Source organism: Filicampus tigris, chromosome 10 (assembly GCF_054856515.1).
Source record: "Filicampus tigris isolate MCC_2025a chromosome 10, RoL_Ftig_1.0, whole genome shotgun sequence".
Classification (NCBI taxonomy): Eukaryota; Metazoa; Chordata; class Actinopteri; order Syngnathiformes; family Syngnathidae; genus Filicampus; species Filicampus tigris.
This window is the reverse complement of record NC_141226.1, coordinates 18,618,617-18,639,428: the sequence shown is the minus strand read 5'-3', so window position 1 is coordinate 18,639,428 and position 20,812 is coordinate 18,618,617. Positions and strand designations below refer to the sequence as shown.

At 43.1% G+C, this 20,812-nt stretch overlaps 1 protein-coding gene and 1 long non-coding RNA gene across 10 annotated transcripts in view; one reads left to right on the top strand and one right to left on the bottom strand.

The window, feature by feature from the left end:
* The window catches only part of LOC147141138 (adhesion G protein-coupled receptor L2-like), a 119,460-nt gene that overhangs the window by 11,831 nt on the left and 86,817 nt on the right, over positions 1-20,812 (bottom strand). For all 9 annotated transcript variants that reach the window (XM_086042700.1, XM_086042702.1, XM_086042701.1 and 6 more), the window contains 10 exons: positions 19,039-19,222; positions 15,513-15,635; positions 14,070-14,275; positions 13,427-13,600; positions 10,895-11,104; positions 10,209-10,429; positions 7,654-7,720; positions 4,266-4,357; positions 2,266-2,434; positions 1,306-1,434 (listed from right to left, as the gene is read on the bottom strand). In XM_086042700.1, the coding sequence (XP_085898826.1) occupies positions 1,306-1,434; positions 2,266-2,434; positions 4,266-4,357; positions 7,654-7,720; positions 10,209-10,429; positions 10,895-11,104; positions 13,427-13,600; positions 14,070-14,275; positions 15,513-15,635; positions 19,039-19,222 (1,575 nt within the window). The remainder of the gene's footprint in view (positions 1-1,305; positions 1,435-2,265; positions 2,435-4,265; positions 4,358-7,653; positions 7,721-10,208; positions 10,430-10,894; positions 11,105-13,426; positions 13,601-14,069; positions 14,276-15,512; positions 15,636-19,038; positions 19,223-20,812) is intronic.
* Positions 406-4,693, top strand: LOC147141139 (uncharacterized). The gene is made up of 4 exons (XR_015088324.1): positions 406-499; positions 2,278-2,516; positions 2,595-2,674; positions 4,225-4,693. It is a non-coding gene; the product is annotated as an uncharacterized LOC147141139 (long non-coding RNA).

The window sequence follows — 20,812 nt, the reverse complement described above, 5'->3', positions numbered from 1 at the left end:
TTGGTCTAAAAATGATTAAATTGGTACAAATAATGTATCTTTGTGTTACGATCTTTTCCAGCGACGTATAATGACACGCAGAATAATTAAGTGGCAACTACCGGTATCCTGTATTTCCACTTGGAATAAAAGCGTTTTTGGTATCTTAACTCATTCACTGCCATTGACGAATTTACTTGACTTTTCATAGTCCAGCCACTCAATCCCAGGAATTTACTGTAATTTTGTGGAATATAAATTAAGCGGCAAAATGCACCCGTTTTTAGCCACCTCTGGGGGCGGCCATTTTGTCTTCTGTTGACTGAAAATGACATCACAACTGCTCACAACGACTGACCAGTTTTCTGAATCTGAGCCGTGATTGGTCGTTGTGAGCAGTTGTGATGTCATTTTCAGTCGACAGACGAGAAAATGGCCGCCCCCGGAGATGGCTAAAAAGCTAGTGGGCTTGCATAGAACTATGTGCGCAAATAGAGGAAAATGCAGATCCAGGAAAAAGGTCACAGCCACACAACAGCCTAGCTCAAGTCACCTAACAATCATTTTCTTGACATTTTGTTTTGATTAGATTTAATTTTGTTTTCCTGTGTCTCTTGTTCATGTCTCCTGAGTCAGTAGTATTTCGTATTTAGTTTCCTGGTTTATTTCAGTCCGTGTCAGTGTTTACCTCTTGTTCCTTTTCTTTTTAACCTCACAACAACTACAACTGTCCATTTTCACAATCAAATGCGGCCCAAATTGAGCACATTTCTTTTCCCACTAGTCTACTAGATGCTGCGTCCAGGGCTGTGTTGCGCCAATATCGTTGGCGACGTGAGCGCCAGGGTGTTAAGCTTCACAGCCCCTTTCTGCCCCGCCTTGACACCCTATTCCGTGCCGAGACCTTTCACACCGAGCATCCCCCCCCAAAAAATCCCCTCTCTTCCTCTTCTCCCAACCCACACACACTCTCTCTGCGGCTCTTTAATCTCCTTACCACTTTGTCTTATTGAACAGTTTTCGTGCGTTTGTGCTTGGAGGTCTGCTCCTGAATCCAGACCTTTGAGAGAAACAACGGCGCCGAGATGACTGATTCACGCGGCGTCGACATGCCTCACTCCGAGGAACCATCAATCCGCCGAGCGCCGCGGGGAGCATGAATGAACACGGCGGTAAAGACTAGTCAAGCTGCGGCATCGCAACTGTAGTCTACTTGTGAGGCCACGTTGGCATGATTACGCGTCCAAGCAAGCAATCAGAATGGAAAAACTGACGTTATTTAGGGGGGATTTTTGGGTGTGCGGTCTTGTTTTTGCGATTACCGACCTGGGTAGCGGAAGAGTAGCGCGCCGTGGTCCGAGACGTGGCGGTCTTTACCGAGCCGTGGGGGCCCTCGGGCGGCAGGGTGCCGCGGCACTGAGACTGCCGGAAACATTTGCTGTACTCTTTGCGGACCTGCACAGGAAAAAGGACAGGTCACAAAACACACACAAAAAAAGGTGCATGTTCTGTATCTTTTATCGAATATCACTGACAGCTGACGATCCAATTTTGGTGTGAAAAAAAAAAAAAAATCAAGTATTTTAGACGGAAGGGTGTGCAGGATGTGCTGTGTCCAGACCACATTAACCATTACTATAACAGAACCAAAAAAAAAAAAAAATCTTTTGTTGATGATTTTTCACTGATTCAAATGACTCAGTGGCAACGTTTTATGCAGCTTTTCCTGGCTTAGTTTTGGAAATGAAATTAAAAAAAAAAAAAAAAAAAAAAAAAAAAATCCCTTTACCCTTTTGGGACAGACAACGGCGTGCTTGTTGATTTTTGATGGATTCAAACCACTATGCCGAACAAGCACATAGCTTAATCCAGTTTTATCTGTGCTTGCTTTGGAAATGAAGCAAACAAAAATCCCTTCAACATGTTGGAGAAATCTGACAAAGGTAAAATGAAGTGTGCATCATTGGCAGGAAGCATGGTCTATATGACAATGATTAGACAACATGGTCCGCATTTCAGTCGGGATAGCTCCCACACTTTCACCAATTTTCTGTCTTTTTTTGACATTTTTCTTACCGCTCCGTCAACTATGTGTAAAATAATCTTCCCAATTTCTTTGTCCCATCACAGGTGAACGAAAAAAAATGCTGGCATTGACAATTCCCCCCCCCCCCCCAATTAATATGATATAATGTCAACGTCCGTCCGTCATTTTGATGTAGTGCGGACACGCGCAGCCGTTGTGTGCGTGGCTTAGCGAGTGGTTATTTTGCAATCAAGCCTTACCTTCTTCTGCAGGAGGCAGTGGAAGATGAAGATGAACATTCCTTGAAGGGTGTTAAAGATGGTGAAGAGATACGCCATCACAACGGAGGACTCGTTGAGGAAGAACAGGCCGAAGGACCACGTGAGGCCCAAGAGACAAAGCAGGGCAAACGCTCCCAACACCCATGACCTGATGACGACGAGGGGAGGAGGGAAAAAAAATTATTTTGAGATCATTTTCTATTTTGAACAAGCCTACAAAGGAACGCAGGGTAACTGACGACACAAGGCATTGTGCTTTTGAGTTCCGAGACCGCAAAGGTAGCATGTCTTGCCTCGTCTGCTTCCAGGAAAAGCCTGGAGGAAACGCGATCACTTCGCAGTCAGTTTCAATGACGACTGCTTCTTCTTATGGATACACCGTCGACAAGTGAGATGCCCCCAGAGAGCGCGCGCGACTCCGAGAAACCTCAGCAGGAAAAATGAGACCCGAAATGTAGAAAGACAGCCCGGTGCGCGCGCAGAAGCGCATTTTAGCTCATAATCACACAGGATGTAACCTTCCGTTTAACTTTTGTACACGCGCGGCTGATTTGAGTTAGAGCCCGAATTAGAGGCAGTTAATGAGATGTGACAGCTGGGGATGAGGAGTCGAATGTGAGCTAAACAAGCTTTGATTAGGAAATCTATAAAAAGGAAAATGTGAAAAATGGGAGGAATTGGGACATTAATCATTTCGGCTTGTTGCAACGATGATCACTTTGGAGCTTGTCCTTCCGCGGTGTGTGCGACTGAATCCCTTTTTCTGAGAACTCCAGTCAAAAGGCACAAGAGGCGGCGTGATGCTGTCATCAAGAACCGAAAATAACTCGCAATATAGGACCTGATATAGTGAAGAATATATCGACCTACAACCTGCAGACAGAAATAGATCGTTTTTATGAAATGTTTTTTTCCTTTATACACTATACAATACAATGGTACCTCTAACGCATCCCTTTTTCATACTTTTCTATTATCTTTTTCTTTGTTTGTATGGACAAAAAAAAAAAAAAAAAGATTTTCTCCTTTTTTTCTTTTTCCTCGTTTTTAATTCACGTAAAACTATCGGAACGCTGCATAAACACATCTATCACATATCTATCTATCTACCTGTCTATCTGCACACATCTCTTAGCCAATGGGATGCCAGGAAGATGCTAGGCTAGCCAATGGCAGAGCAGCTATGAGTATGTTGCGTTCATGGAACTCCGGAGCTGCGAGTGGCAGCCCATACTTTTACCTTTCGTATCCTGATATTTCTTTCCTAACAAGAGGCAATATTTTCCTGTTGAGGCGTTTCGTAACTTGAAGATTTCGTATGAAGAGACGCTCGTACGTAGAGGTACCACTGTATGTTTTTATTTGCCAATTGAAGGGTATTAAATTTCCTTGAGAATTGTTCCTTTAGAAAAAGTCTGAAATGTGAGTACCATTTACTTCACTAGCCATCCATCCTTTAGTAGCATTAGTTTGGATTTTAGACTACGTGATGTGGTATGCTTTGGGCAGTGAGCTGTTTCTTTTCCCTCGGCAGAATTTCAAACCTGCCTATTGCGCTGGCATATGAAATCCTAAAACCCCGCCAAGTCTTCTACGGTTGTAATGGAAATTGACCAGAGCAGGCTGCTACGTGTGATCGGATAATAAAGTCTTCGGTGAAGCAGCATGTGGCTCATTGCCCACATTACTTTTGGGGTCCGTGTTCCAAGTAACTGTAAACCATTGTACAGTATATATTTGTGGTCACAGCACATAGCACAGTCTGACAGGAGCTGCCATGGCAGTCGCAAGAACTGCCAGGCCGCATTCCATACGTCAACTCTGTACAACCTCGACATAAAATGACTGAAATTCCTGGTCCTGGAACTGGTCCGTATTTTAAATGGACATATACCTTCATAGTTTCAGTAATAGTACGTTATTATTGTCTGTTTTTAGACTGAGCAACAGCTGATCCTCCCTGAGGGTCGCCCCCTCACCTGATACCACCCAGCCTGGAAGAGTCGGGTTTCATGGAGGTGGAATGCTTCACCATCTTGGACATGGTCACCACCAGGAAGATGACGTTGACCTGTCAAAACAAACACGTGTCAGACTCCAACACGATGCACTTAGGGCGGCGTCCGATTCCCTCATCGACTGGCTCCCGTCCATATTGGTTTTGTCTCGCTAAAACGACGACCATTATACGGCGGCGGGACCTTTACCTAGCGGAAAATTAAATACTTCAGCAGATCATTAAAGATTTCCGGGCAACAGCGGCGGGGGTTAACGAGAGGTTAATGCGAGCGCTCGACCTCACGCGGCGCCGATCTTCAACACAGGTGACAATATGCTTAATCCGCGGCACGCACACGCACGCGTCCGGCAGTGAAAATGATCAGGAAGGCGTAGACAAAAGGCTCCAGACAAGCGTTTGAGGGGAAAAGAATGAAGATAAGGTGAGGTGCCACATTTTTCGAGCCGTTCATCCCGACATGTTTTCCAACATTCCTGGGTGTGTGTCTCAGGAAGCACCGGAGGGCTCGTAGCCAGCGTGGGGAAAGGGAAAGAGGCAGGCTTCAATTTCGCATAACACCTTTGAAATGAAGTCCAGCACTTTCCGTAGTATGGACTAAAAGAAACTATGCGTGCCTATTAAAAACCTGATGAACTGCCTGACGTGACAGGAATAGACTCTAACGACTGTATTCCATCTTACAGTTGGCAGGAGATGTTTACTCGGGGGAGAGACATCGAATTTGGGGCAATGTGGACGGATGGAGGGAGGCGTTTATTTCCCTTCTAAATATAATTCACATTTATTCTTAAAATGAAAAAAAATATATATATTGCTTAAATTGCTTGCTTTAATACCCCTCATGGATACTTAAATCTATCTAGAGACTGTTGACGTGCTGCTGTTTTGGTTAGCAATGGAGTTGAAGTGAGCCGAGCAGTTAACGCTTTAGAGATGAGTGAGATAATTGATAGTCAGTGAGAAGAGGAGGCGCGTTTGAGGAGGGCATTCAAATAACACACCTAGTGATTGAGACATGGCGTTTATTAGAGTAAGGGGCACTATTTGAGGAAATACAGATACAGTGATACCACTTTTTCCCGAGGTGGAAAAAAACGAGTGCATTTTCCATCGATTTAGTGGAAATTTATTGTGAACTGCTGTAATTACAGTTACTACCTGTTTTTGTTTTCCTGGCGGGGTAAAAGAAGGCCTCTAATTGAAGGAAGGCATTTATTTAGTTGAAGATACACGTGACAATTAATTGAAACCATACATAGTGTATATATGGCCAATATTTGAGGGAGTATAGTATTTTTCTTAACTGAGGTAACTTAAAAAAGGTCTATTTGTCTTTTATTTGAGGAAGGCGTTTATTTGGTGGATAACATCTTTTATTCTGAACTGATAAAGTTAAAGTTACTATTAAACTGGTTTGTTCCCCCCTGGTGGGTTAAAAGGAGTCATCTATTTGAAGGAAGATGTTTATTCAATGACACAGACAGGAAACTAATTGAGACATGGCGTCTATTGGTGTTGGAGCCACTATGTGAGCAAATTCGGATTAAGAGTATAGAATGAACATGCAGGAAATTGGGAGAAAATGTTCAATCTTGTTCAGCACAAAGGCGTTTGTTGGGGTTATTCCACTCTAAAAGGGCCTCGCTCTCCAAAAAGTTGAAATCATAACCAATCATAATAATCAGAACTGTCCAATAGGCTTGATAAGATCGAGATGTTGAACAATTGGTTGCGTTAGAGACATTGTCCTACTGCTAGCAACCATAAATTGTACATTGAAAAAAAAAAACCCGACCTCTGGAAGTAGAATCAAGCCTTCTCATCTTTGCCGGATTTTCTCATTCAAAGTGAACTCTCGAGTACCTTGAAATCTCCTCCACTGTATTCCCATAGGAGTGCATTGTGAAGCGGAAAAGGTTGTTTGCAGCCAAAACAAAGGGGAAGCGTGCGGGGAAAGTCAACGAGCGGAAGGCTAGGACATCGTATTCCGCACGGTTTGGTCTCGGGGTTCCGCTGTGGTTGACTTGTGTCTGCATGACGCATTGAAGGCGGTAACGGCAACATCTGATAAGATGGACAGGAGGAGGCGTTTCAGGCTCTGGGGGTCTTTTTTACTCGCCTGCCAAATTCATCCGAAAATAAGCATCTCTGCCAATATGGAGCTTTGAGGTTACGCATGAATTTATAAGCTATGGACAGACGGACATAGCAGTTTTGTGTACGGATGCGTGTCCGTACTTCCTCCCTGTCATCGCCCACTTAAAATAGATATTTTTTTTTAATGGGGGCGTCTGGTTGCTCATGCTAGCAACTGTTAGTGACATCAGCAATAACCTCCAGACAGATAGAAGTGAATGTATATCAATGTAGTATTTGCAAAGGAGATGGGGAAAAATTAAAACAACTACTGCTCTTTTGTAACAAATAATTCCAAATTTGGTCTCACAAATTTGATTTCATGTTTGTAGGTTTGGCATGTTTTCATGCTGCACCTCTAACTAGTATAAATGTAGTCTTCACAGCCAAAACTTAAAGGGAAAACCGAGGTATTACCGTTTTTCTCCTGGCCGTTAATTAAAAAACAAGCTACTACTTGAAGAAACACTGTACTGCCCTGATCTGACATAAGTACAAGCTCTTTTTTTCTGGGGGAGACAAAAAGGTGGAGGGAGGCGTTCGTTTAGTAGATGACACACCTGGTGACTAATTGATACATGCTGTTGATTAGCGTTGGGGCCACTATGTGAGGAAACGGTATTTTTGTGAACCGAGCTAAGTGGTATTGATGTTGTAGTATCAGCGTATTTTTATGAGTAAGTACCCTACCTCTAACTAATATACAGTAAATATAGTGTGGACATTCAGTGTTATGTATTGATTAAATGATCAATCCAAAAGGGCACACTCAGACAATAAAACACCTGTCAGTATCCCATTCCAATACTTTTGTTCAAATGTAAAATGAGTGGGTTCAACCAAAAGGTCTTCTAAATTGTGTATCCGGCAGGGGGGGGACGGGACATGATCCTCCGCTAAAGGTCGTATGGCCCACCCACTCGCCGCTTCCATTTTGTTTTCCCACCGAGCAAATGACCTTCATGCCCGAGACGACTCTTGATGAGACCGTCCTCCTCCTCCGCCGCGCAACCCTTTAAGTTGTTTCCGATTCCGGAGGATTTTTCACGGCCGAGTGGATGCCGCTGATGTCCTTGTGTCAGCAGCGCTAATGGCGCCGCTTGGCTTTCATGCAAATTGATCCGTAGACGGCTTGCATTACCAAAAAAGAAAAAAAAAAAAAAAATCCATAACGTGTTTTCAAAGCTTTTCTTCGGAGAAACTCAACTTACCACGATTACAAAAGTGACTGGCCCGATGAAGCTCCAGATGAAATGGTTGTCCACCCGCAGCCAGCACCTGGAGAGGACAAAAAGGGGGCGGTCATTAAATCACCTCAATGCCAAAACAAGGTTACGTCTCAGCGTAAGAGGCCGCAGCGGTACAAGTGCCCACACACAGAGCTACATTAATGACGTATTATGAATGAGCCCATCTGTCCATTTAAAAATCTAATGTAACACTTGAGCCCAGAAGCTCGCACGCCCTGTCTAATTACAGCCGATGTAATTTTAGCTTTCAAACGTAGTGCGAATGGGACACATAGCCCATTAATGCTCCTGCGGAAAATGGCATGAAATGGTAATCGTTTTTTGCTTATTAACTCATATGCTGTAGATGGTCACAAATCAATGACAAAAATATGTAAATAAAATTGTGGTACATAGAGATGCGTTAAATACTAAATGAATATGTACTTAATCAACTGTCAAATGTGAATTGGCCCGAATAAAATCGATGTGCGCTCCAGTCATGGCCGTCTGAATGACGTTTTTCTATTTCATTTGAAAATGCTTCGGATTGCACCTAAATGAAAATCAGATGCTATCCAATTAAATTTTCACTTATACGCTATGATTTAAAGTGTGGTTAACTCATTCACTGCCAGACATAGTGCAGCCCTCTTTTACCCTAACGTTTGAAAAATCAAAAAAAATATCTGTAAATAAGTTCCTGGGACTGAATGGCTGGACTGTGAAAAGACGAGTAAATTCGTCAATAGCAGTGAATGAGTTAAATGTTAAGTTAGTGCATCAAACAGTAGTGCGTTCAAACTTCCATCACTTTGCTCCCACGCTGCTTCTCTGTCCTTTGCTGTGGCAGCTGTTTTTTGTTTTTGACTATATTTTCTATAGTCACGATGCACCCGCAGTAGCACCTCCAATTCCAAAGGGGTAGAAAGTAACTTGACATTTTTCTCTCTGTTGCCATGGTGAATGGAGCTCAATTGATTTTTGTTGTGGTCATGCCTACTCTCAGCCCAACGTGAACATACTGTTGAGTGAGGAAATTCAGATCAGCTGTTCTGGAAGTCAATACTCAGTTTTGGATTTCAGAGGATTCATATTCAGTTTTTCACCCACAGACTGCTCTTTTCTTTACATATTGGTTGTTGTTGTAAAAAAACTAATCGGAAAGTGGGGTAACATTTCTTGTTTGAATATTTCATCATCCATGTCATCCGGGAAGGCTTCAGAGTATATATAGCTGCTGTTCAGCCACATTGAGAGGAACCAGATGAGGTGGCTTGGGCATCTGTTTAGGATGGCGAAATGCTCTGGGCACGGACCACCTGGAGGAGACCCCCGGGATGACCGAGGACAAACTGGAGAGACTATGTCTCAAAGCTGGGCAAGGAAGGCCTTGAGATCCCTCCGGAAGAGATAGCCGAAGTGGCTCGGGGGAGGAAGTCTGGGTTTCCCTGCTTAGGCAGCTCCCCCTGCAACCTGACTCTGGATGAAAGAAATGAAAATGGAAGAAAATGGATGGATGGACACACCTGGGCAGTGATTTATTCCATTGCTCACATGAAAAAATGGGTGTGCCTGAACAAAAGGTCATCCAGAGCATCAAACAGCTGCAGCTGTTCAAAGAGTTCAAGTAAACATGGGGAAGCAGCGTTGAGCTGTCATGCTGCACGAAAATAGAATAAAATGCCAACAGAAGTGAAGTCAGCCCCAAGTGTAAACGCTTTTAAATCCAGGGTAAACACTTTTCTTCTTTCCCACACCTTTGATTAAAGTCTTTGAAACATTTTTAAATCATTTTCACAGTACAGTCTTTTAGCAATTTTAGAAATTTATTTCTTTGCTTTTAAATGTTTTTAAAGGCTTCTGTTAATGTGATTAAATGTTATCAATGTACGGTCTTTTAGTCATTTTGGTCAGCTACTTTTTATTTTTCTCCGCTTTGCTTCTGAATGTTGTTAGCTGTTGTAATAAATCCACCTTTAATTGCCCCGGCTTCAAAGTTGTGGATAGGATCCAGACGTCTCATATTTGTCACATATTCATCTTTGTCTGTCAAACCCAAGTAGAATTGGCCTCATCGTCTCAATAATTTTGGAGAAGACCGTAAAGTAGACCTTGGTGCAGCCGTCGTCAGAGAGGAAGCGGTGAGTGCACTTTAGCAACAAAAGTGTGCTAAACCGATAGGAATGATGACGCAAAGAAAAAAAAAAAAAACTAAATTAGAACACAGCAGTGCTACAAATCATGTTTTTTTTTCTTCTTCTTTTTGCTGGCCAGCAGAAGAGAAACACATAAACTTTTAACTGACAAGGTCGGCAATTACCCGTGTGCAAAGAATAAAAAGCCCTGTAGGTCAGAGTAGCAAGCCGGCGCATTCATTAGTGTTGCGGCTTTACTCTTAGCCAGTGACAGGGTGTAAATTTGCTGCCGGGCCAGAGAAGAGGTAGAGAAGAGGTACACTGCTCTTTGTGGTATCACGAACATTAACAAGGGAGTGACTGGGTGGATGGGTGAGGAATCGCCGGCGACGCACTTACGCTCGCGCTGTGCCGTAGCTGCGGTAGTCGACGGCTGCCGAGATGCCCACCACCGCTGCCGGGAAGAGGTAGCCGGCCACGTAGTAGTACTTGCGGCGGGAGAACTCGCTCTCGAACACCTCCACCAGCATGAGGTACAACTGCACGCCCTCCAGGCACATCCAGGCGAAAGCTGCCAGGAAGCAGAAGTGGAGGACGCCGGCGATGATGGAGCACACCAGCTGACGGGGGAAAAGGAGAAGGAGATAAATTAGGGGGGAATCTCATGAAATCTTAGCTCATTTGGTGGAAACTTTTGGATGATAAGGGGAGTTGAATGCTGAAATGTTCATGTAAGTTTATGTATACAAATAATGTAGGACTTTTGCTAATTCGGATGCACAGTGAGCTGGCCACTAGGTATTCCCTTGCTATTACATGTCTGCCACTTTATTTGAGCTCTTCCTTATTCATTTTCAGTTGTGCTATTTGGTCCCAGGTACGCAGAAGTGTATCCCAGATGACTGGGTGAGAGGCAGGCTACACCGTGGACTGGCCGCCAGCCAATCGGAGGGCTCAAACAAGCATATTAAAAATAAATTTTCACAACTATGGACAAACTGATGAATCGGCCCCACCTTGAGGTGGATGTGAGACGGCAATTTAAACTGGTTACCACGGCGGCGCCGACCACTGGTTTGCGGTACCTTAGGTTCGGTCATGTTGATGCCCACGAGGAAGACGAGCTCGCCGACGAAGAGGTTGAGGCAGAGGTTTTTGTGGATGGTGTTGCGGTCGCTCTGCAGGCCCTTGAAGAAGCAAAAGGTGTACAGGCTGATAGCCAGGCACACCAGCGACACGGCGATTCCCATCCGAGTGATGACGGTGAGGAGGAGCTCGTGGACGCTCCCCTTGCCCTGTGGTCAACATAACAATAACGAATACAAATATTTCAATCCGCCTACGATCAACGATAGCGGGAAACGTAAAAAGAAGGCGGACTAAGCATAGGCAGAAATACATTTTTCTCTAAGTATCGTTGATTTGAGCAGAAGCCATTTCCTCCGTACAAATAATACAACACTATGACATTACTTTTTAAACAATATTATATATAAATAGAAATATACAGTACAAAGTACACATGTTCATGCGACGTAGGCTTTCGTAAATGTCTATACTTTGTGAAGATGATGTCTTTTATTTGTTTTTAAACTGTCTTATGTTTAGGATGTTCTGTACATCTATTCTTAACATATTCCAAAGTTGAACTCCATGAATACTAAACGGTTAAATACGGCAGCGCCGACCACGGGTTTGCGGAGACTCTTATTCCTTCAATTGTAGAGTGTAATGGGCATGCATTTGAGAGGAGGCCTTTATCTATCTATCTATCTATCCATCCATCTATCAAGCTAGCTGGCTAGCCAGCTAGCTAGCTAACTGACTATATACTGTAAATATCTATCCATCTATCTATCTATCTATCTATCTATCTATCTATTTTTACACATGCTTGGGTATGGGTGGAACTAGACTTGCTCGTGTCTATTAATTGGTGAAAGTACCATAATAGTTTGTCAATTCGTATGATTCCTCAAATAGGGGGAGGGAGGGATGTATTTACTGAACATGTGTACAAGCTTGTGTACTGAGTCAAGTTTGACATGGGAGGCATTTATTTTTCTGTTTTGTTATGGATGGGGCATGGCTTTATTGCAGGAGCTGGTCGTGTTTGTTAACTGGTCTATTGGAGGGGAGATGTTCATTGTGGACCGTTGGGATTTCTATCTAAAGTTTGCAATTTGGTCAGGCTTGTTTGGCCTTGCCGGAGGTCTGCGGCCCACCGAGTGCCATTTGGAGTGAGCTGGAACGCAGAGCTACTTGTGCCGGTTTCATCTTTCTGAGGTCAAAGATCTATAAAGCAAGCCTATTTCACACAAATGTGAAAATAGCAGAGTGCCGCACACAAAATATCACTCCTGCAAGTCGGGCAAATCCTCCTGTGATATTTGCACTTTTATTGAGGGCGAGGGCCGTGGCGGAGGTGCTGCGAAGGCAATTGGCGAGAGGCTAAGCCCTGCCTCAGGGGGCTCTGGTTTCAAGCTGCGGTTAAGGTTGAGGTTAAGACAGATGACGGGGGACAGGGTTCACGAGCGGGGGACGTATTATTAAATCAGCCACAAACCGATCCCCCGCATATATGACGGCCGCTATCCTTGCTACATTTGCCATTTGTCATGTAATTAAATTGTAATTTCATTTTGTGACCAAAACGCTGGGCCGACCACTTCATAAGAGGGACGAAGGGGGAAGTTTAAGTTGCGGTCGTCCCGTTTTCAGCGCAATTCTCCGCGACGTATGCATGAAATATTAGACAGTGACCACAGTGAAATATAATTAGCTCCGATAATGGCGTAATACCGCTTCAGACCGAGCCGCCGTTTCACTCCTTTAATGTAGCGGCCTGCTTCATTTCTGCACCTCCTCCGGAAATAATCAAATTAACTCCCGCTGACGCGCCATTCTCATGCTCGTCGTCGTCATCTAGGTCAGACGACAACCCCCGGCAGAGAGTACTTGGCAACTAATTCAGAGTCCGCCTTTTGTACATGTTTGTTTACAGGTGGGGCTAGCCATGCTAGTGTACGTTAATTGGTTGACACATGCAGGGACCAATGAAAAAAAAAAACAAGCTCATTTTCTCAAATATTGGCGAGGGGTAGACATGGTAGAAAAAAAGAGAGATCTATTTGAGCTGAAGCCGTCATTTACTCGATTGCAGAGATTACTTGGCCTTTAGAGAGGAGGCCTTTATTTGTATAAACGTTTGTGTTTGGGTGGAGCTACGTGCAAGAGTCCATTAATTGGTCGAGATATCTAATGGAAGGCAGGCATTTATTTATGGACAATGCTTTATGCTAAGCTAATGCTTCAACCACACACCGATTGAAGAGAAAAAAAAAGATATATATATATACATATATATATATATACATATATATATATACATATATATATATATATATATATATATATAGATATACACTTTGTACTTCCTCAAACTGCCTTGCCGTGCTTTTTTTTCCTCTCAACCTGAGAGAGCGCTAGCCTGTATTTGAGAGGAGGCCTTTCTTTTTTTTTTTTTTAATTCATTTTACTTTTGACTTTATTTTAGTTCACTTTGAGAATCACTTCTCTCGGTTGACCGAGAGGTATCGCCAGCCTCCCCCGCTTACCACATTGCCCCGGTGGGCCATGAGGATGGCGAAGTTGGTGAGGTGATTGCAGGAGCACGTGGTGTGACTCCTGTTGGTGTCCAGCAGCTTGCAGCCCTGAGTGGACCAGTATCCCATCATGCTCCGCTCGGAATAATTCCAGAAGGAACAGTTGGGATTGTAGTAGTTCTCCTTCTGCAAAAAAAAAAAAAACACAAAAAAAAACCCCAATTAATCATACATGAGCGGCGCGTTGCAATATGCATGGCCGCACCTTGTACATTTTCAAGCCTCTGTTTGCCCCGGAGGATGTACAGCGGCGAGGGGAGCGCGTCTTGTACAAATAAGTGTCAATTTATATTCTTTGAGTGCGCGCCATGGTGGGAAGGAAGCGCATGAAAGAGATCCAAATTAAGGAATAAAAGAAAGACAACGATAAGACGCGACAGGGGTTACTATGGTAATGCGCGGATGGAAGTCGACTCGTTTCGAGGATTCCTCTCGTCTGTTTTTTTCTGATCTCTGCTAATTGCTACGTGTGACACACAAGCACAACATTGATGTTTTCCCTCTTTATTGGAATGGCGTTTGTTGAAGTCGTCAGATTTGGGCACGCGCAGCTGCGGTCTCGAGAGCGCGGAGGGCGGGCGGCGGGGGGCCTTACATCCAGGTGCTCCAGCGTGAAGACAACGGGGTCGGCCACAAATACGCGGCTGGACTCCTTGGTGATGGAGGCGGAGAGGATGTGGGAGTTGACCGTGAGGGAGAGGTTATGTCTGCCGGCGTCCCCGAGGCCCCGCAGCGTGGCGTTCTGCGTGCTGAGGAACTGACCCAGGTGTTTGTACAGCACGAAGACCAGCTTGGCCACACCTGCAACACATCACGCTCATGAAAGCGGCGGGGGAGGAGAACACACACGCAGGCATGAAATCAAGCTCAGAGCAAAAAGAAAGATGACACGTGAGGGATTTGCTTTTTTCCCCTGTTGTGTGTGTGTGGGGGGGCAGGGGAAGCGGTTAATTGTTTACGTGGGGTTCTGTTTTACTTTTTCTAATTTAATGTGTCGGATGTTTTCTACTTTTCCTGTTTAAACTGTGGGTTATTCCATTTATTATTAATTGTATTGTTTTTTTATGTGCATATTTTGTTTATTAATATGTTTTTAAAAATAGTCATTTTTTAGTTAGGGTAATCCTATTTATTGATTTATTGATTTCATATATGTTAATATACCTTCTTGTTTGCAGAATATGTATTTTTTTTAATCTTAGATAATCTAATTGTACTTATTTCCCCTTGTTTACTTTATGAGAACATACATTTTCACCATTACTATTATTTTTTATGTTTATCATTTTATTTTGCCATTCAAATAAAATCTATAATACTTTTACATGCTGCTTATAAATTAGTTAAAATAAATACATATATTTTTTTATATTTCAATTTAATTGTATTCAATTCATTAAGCCAATGCCAGTTTGTTTTTATTGGGAAAATGCATTATGATCGATCAGTTTTTTAACATAATTTTCAATACAACATATATTACTGAAATAATTCTAGATACTAATGTGTTGTCATTTATAGCGATGAACTATAGTATACCGTTTGAGAGAAAAAAATGCCACCTGTTGCTGAAGCTAACCCATATGAATAACTACATATATTACTATATTCCATAATTCATAAATATTACAAAATATGTTACTACATTATATATTATATTATTTATCATATACTATTATCATTATTATTATTATGAAAACCTGATGAGAAAAACTAGGGCAAGATTCGGAATCAGCGCACAAATTTACATCTACAATTTACAACAATTTTATCACTGATATGTAAATAAACAAAATTTGTTGACCATTGACCAGTGCTGCTCTCTCATATTGAGAACCCATTTTTCAGTCAGACAAATGGCATGCGTGTACAATGTCTCCCACGCGCTTGATATTGTGTCCGCACAATGTTTCATGACAAGCAGCGGGGACTCCAGAAGCACCTCCCCTCCAAAGTATTTTAATTAACTGTTCACATCTTCATTAATAAAGAACATACCAGTGCTAAAGGCTATTGTCAGGCAATTGTGTGCTCTCACCATTTTTACTGTTGACTTTGACCGTGTTGGAGGAGAGCTGAAGCGTGGATCCGCCCCTGCTGGTCTGTGGGAACCTGAAGTCCTGCACCTGGCCGTCTGTGCTCACCACGTACACATCCATCACTGAGAAGGGCGAATGGAGAGAGATGCATTAGTCATGGGGAAAAAAAAAAACCCCAATGTTTAATTAATAGAGCAAAAAAAAACAAAAACAACAACTGTCAGGTGCTTTTTGAGGTTCATTGTACCAGTGAGAGAACAAGACCCCATGCAGCGCCATTTACTTAACGGCAAATGTGTTTGTAGGCTGCTGGATATACAAGAAATAAATAACAACAAGGGGTTGTGCTTGCAGAAGGATGAGCGCGCAGCCTTCCTGCCGCATGAATGTCAAATATTCATAGGATCAAAAATATCATCGGGCTTTTACTTTGACGTCCTCTACCCCCCCTGTGGCTTTGGATAACTCTGGGCTCCATGAGCAAATCTCTCTGAAAATCCTCCAAATTCCCGCAGCCCCTCCTCCCCGCCGCCGCGCCAGCTGGCGGGTGGCGCTGCCTTTGATGTGCGAAATTACCGACGGGGTCAGGAGGACGCCGGGGCTCGCTCGCACCGGAAAATGGCCTGGCTTTCCGTAGCTAGATGGCTCCTGACAGACAAAGATGAGGGATTGCCCTCCGCTGGCCTTGGCTGTCCTTCTTGATTTTTTTGTACTTCCACCCAGTCTCCAGTGTTACTGACGCTCGCCCGGAGGTGTTGTTTGGGCCACCTGCTAATTGGATACGAGCAGCCGTACTGGCTTCTTTTCACCCCGTGAAAGGAGGTCGGATATGATATGTTCACTTCAGCTCAGCTCACCGGGTGACCGCTTGGGAATAGTAAAGTGACTCGATAGCTGCATCATCTACTTAAGCAACTATCTTGACAAGACTGCCAACAACGGCACGGTGGCCTAGTTGTTTCATGAAACATGAAATGTTGAAGTGGTACAGCCACAGATCTGTTTTCATTATTGTTGTAATCTGACCTATGATTTACTGATTTATGTTGATGACTCACTTGCTTGGTACAATGTTACGAAGTTGTTTATGTATCTGATATTGCTTATTGTAATATAGATTCATTAATTGCTTGGGTTTATTTAAAAAATCAGGGGAAGAAGGACTTGGAAAAAAAAAAAAATTTATATCTCATTATATTAAATCACAATCACAGTATTAAGGGGAAAAATGGCAATGAGATTATTTTTCAAAATTGTTCAGCCCTAGTGTGAAGAGCTGTTTTGTAAGGGTGGCCAATTAATCGACATCTAATCATAATTTCTCATGGCTTCTCTTGATCTTTATAACATTATAATTGAAGAAAAACGATTAATGTGCTGAGTTTTGGTTACAGTTAACTCCCGCAGGGGCATGCTTCGACACCCTTGAATTCACATTTTCCCCCCATTTTATTCACCGTATTTCTTCCCTGGTTTCCCCCTGTTGTTTATGAAAAACATATACTATACTTCAACATCAATCAACATAGTCATGATTATTATTTTTCCATAATCGCCCAGTTGTTCGTGCGCCCAGCGATTGGATGACAACCGGTATCCCGCTTCTCCCGCAAAATCAGCTGTGATAGGCTGCAGGACACCTGCGAGCTAAATGAGGATGAACGGTGTACAAGTAGAAATGGACGGATGACTGCCAGCGATATGCACGAACAGGAAGAAAAAGTGAACTGACCACAAATGGGATCTAGCGTCGCCCTTTTGGCACTGCACATCTGCAATTGGTGCCTAAACAGAAGGCCGCAAATATGTGCGCTGGGCTTTCCTCTGAAAACTCGAAACGGCGAAAAACACAAGCCAAACAACACAAACTGTGGAGGACAACAAGGGTCTCCAGTATTTTCATCTGAGGGGACACCGAGGGCATCTGTGTTTATTTTTGTCACTTCTGTTTGTGGCTTATACTCGCCGAAGCAGAGGATAGAGTGTGGAATAAAGCAAGTGCCCGAAAAGATGATAAAATCATTTTTACTAATACAATACGAGCTGAGTGTATGTGGAGCATGGATACAGAAACAAACACAAATACCCCAACCACCGCCGCTGCATCCACAGCTTTAAGCATGTGCTGTCATCCGAAGCTAACGCTGTTGGCTGATTCTAATCTGTGCCTCCAACAAAATTGAATACAGCTTTGCTTAACTTTCAGCGATTACATGATCGTGTTTCAGAAAGTGGTGTCATGTCTTTGACCAGCCTAGCTGGTCAAGTCATGGGTGACGAAACTCGGTGTGGGGGCAATCGATATGAAAATTGGCCAAATTGCGACAATCGCAGTTGCATTTTGGGAAATAGGCAATTGACAAAAGATTTTGAAGGAGCTATTATACGATAGGAGGTTCAGAACAGCACACAATGGCGCAGGAATACGTTGCAATGCTGCACAAAAATCATTTACAGTATGGCCTCAAAGTGTTTTTGATACAAAAATTACTACAGCGTTAGCATAAGTTAGTAGTGGTAGTTAGACTACTACTTCCGACTTAACATTTTTTTTTCTCAAGAATATGATCTGCGCAGGCCCACTAGTTGAAACAAGGATATTGTGTTTGTGGAATATGAGTTAAGCAAACAAATCCACCCATTTTTAGCCATTTCAGGGGGCGGCCATTTTGTTACTTCTGTCGATTGAAAATGACATCAGTTGCGCAGGGCTCAGGTAAAGACCAATCACCTGTTTTCTACATGCAACATTAATTAGAATGCCTTGTTTCAACTAGTAGGTCTGCCTAAAACCTATTCTTGAAAAAAAAAAAAAAAATGTTCAGGTTGACTTCCACTTTAAGTACAACTTATGGTTACAATGGCGTCATAGGTATGGAATTCTGTCATAAACAGACACCAACTGTACTTGGGTGTATTCACAAAATTTGGGGCAGGCACTCCAAGGACCCAACTATTTGCATACAAGCAATTAAAAAGCACATTTTGCACAATCTGTCCTCAAGCTTGAGAAAAATGGGCCTTGGACTCTGAAATTCAGCTTTTGTCTACTGAGGTTCCTTATTACTTCAGAGAAACCTAAGAACTACCCACAGCTCATTAAAAAAAAAGTATTAATCAGAGCTCGGTCGGGGACAAAGCCGGCGATCGGCTCGAGTAACTGGCAGTTATGCGAGCAGGAGAGGAAAGCGAGGGCCGTGCGAGTGGAACAATGTCCTTCAAATGGCGTCTTTGTTTCGAGGCCTGGGAGTCTGTTCCCAGTTCATCCGGCCGCACGGCGCTCAACGAGGTGACTTTCCAGATTGAAAATCAATGAGGTAGAAGGCTTACCTGACCGATATCAACCGAAAAAAAAAAGAAAAGAAAAGAAAAGAAAAGAAAAGCACCCGTGGAGGATTATGCTTGTCTTCGAGCGGCGAAGACATTTCCATTCACTTAAACATGGCGGTCGGCCAGCCGGCAAGAGAAGTAATAGGCAGAGCATTGTGAGTGACAGGCGTTCTGGCTGATTGGCACGCCACTTACCGATGTTCTCGGCGGGCACTTTGACGATGGACGGCTCGATGAGGTTCTCGGCGAAGACGAAGGCCCCTTCCTCCAGGGTGTCCAGCATCATAGTGGCGACGTGCGTCTGCTCTGTGGAATTCATGTCTCGCCACGACTTCAGGGCCTCGGGCTTCAGCAGATTGTTCACAGTGTCCACGATGGCCTGTCACCATGGAGACGCAGGAAATGTCAGCCACGCACATTTAATAGCAAAACAGGGGAGGGAGGGAGGGCAACAGGGGGCGAACGATAAAAAGGGCATGCATGGCCGACAGTGACAACAGCTGATATATCGACAAAATTATGACCCGGGTCGTGATGGGGTTCGAGGAGGGGAACTCAACTGCTCCCGCTGAAGGGAAACGAACCAAAAAAAAAAAAAATCATCTTTTTCCGTCGCTCTTTTACTCGCTAATAATAATAATGACAAAATGCTGGAGGGAGAATGAACACAAACCACCAAATGTTTTTCCACACTAGTCAAAAAAATCCCCGCGAACAATATTTCTGTGCCCGTCATGACCTTGAAAGCTATTTTCCCCCCCAAGGAAGACGGGGCATTATCGTCAAATCCGTGTCCAAAGTGGCAGTCTGAGGCAAAACGGTGGAAAGGAATCGCCTTGTTTTCAATGTCAATCCTTTCATTTCCTGCTTTGTGATAAGCTGGAAGTAAGCTAAACATTCCACGCATGTATCATATGTTGATGAAACATCGCTGACCCTGGCAGCTCTAGTTCAAGACTCATTATTCTCCACTCTCTCGTTCATACTGTTTATTTTTATTGCGCAAGATGGTGGTTTCCATGAATAACGAGCGATAAGATCAATTACATAGTTTATATGACGTATACATTATGACAAAGCCCACCGTTGATTTTTTTTTTTTTTTTTTTTAACCCTATGTTTTACTGTATTTGTAGTAGTTGTGTAGTAGTTTACACACTGTGGCAGTTATCAAGAAAAATAGGTGAGAAGAGCGATCATGTTGTTTATATATTATTTATACATACTTTTTTGACTTTGTGGATTATTGTTGATCATTATGTTGATTTCTATTGTGCAACATACCAGGTACCATTAATAATTTGCGAGAGGAGCGATAATCGTATGTGTGATGAGGATGCTGCAGACTATTGTCTACTATTATTGTGGATTATTTGTAGTCTGTTGATGTATCAATATTTTATTATTTTACTACAGATCCTTTTATTTTCTTTCATGTTATTATGAATAACTTTCAAAGATATGTCCATATTACAGTGACTGTATGACACATCTACATTGCTTTTGACCCATGAAGGACGGGAGCGCATAACCGTGTTTCTACCACTAAAGCCGGGAGCGCTGTTGCGTGTTTCTCCCTTTAAAGCCGGGAGAGGGCATACGTCATTTTCTTTTATTAATCCAGTTCTGGGTCCCTTAGCCAATGAAATGCATCAGAATATACACGTGACGGTATCGTGAGTTGTCGGAGGATATCCGGAATTTTTTTGGAGGAGTAATGGCCGCACAGTCGATCGCGGGAGCTCTGCTCTAAGTCGCGGCAGTTATAAAGACGACACGCTTGCGGACTTTAAAGCCGTGAAACCATTCAAACGTGATGTATGGTTAAGATTGATGTTCGTAGACAATGACGATTTCAATGTCTTTGTAAGAGAATACAGCATGGTAATTACCACTCGATTTTTTTTTCAATTAATATAGTGCTTCACTTGCATCTTTGATTGAAACAGTAAAGATGAACAAACTCCTG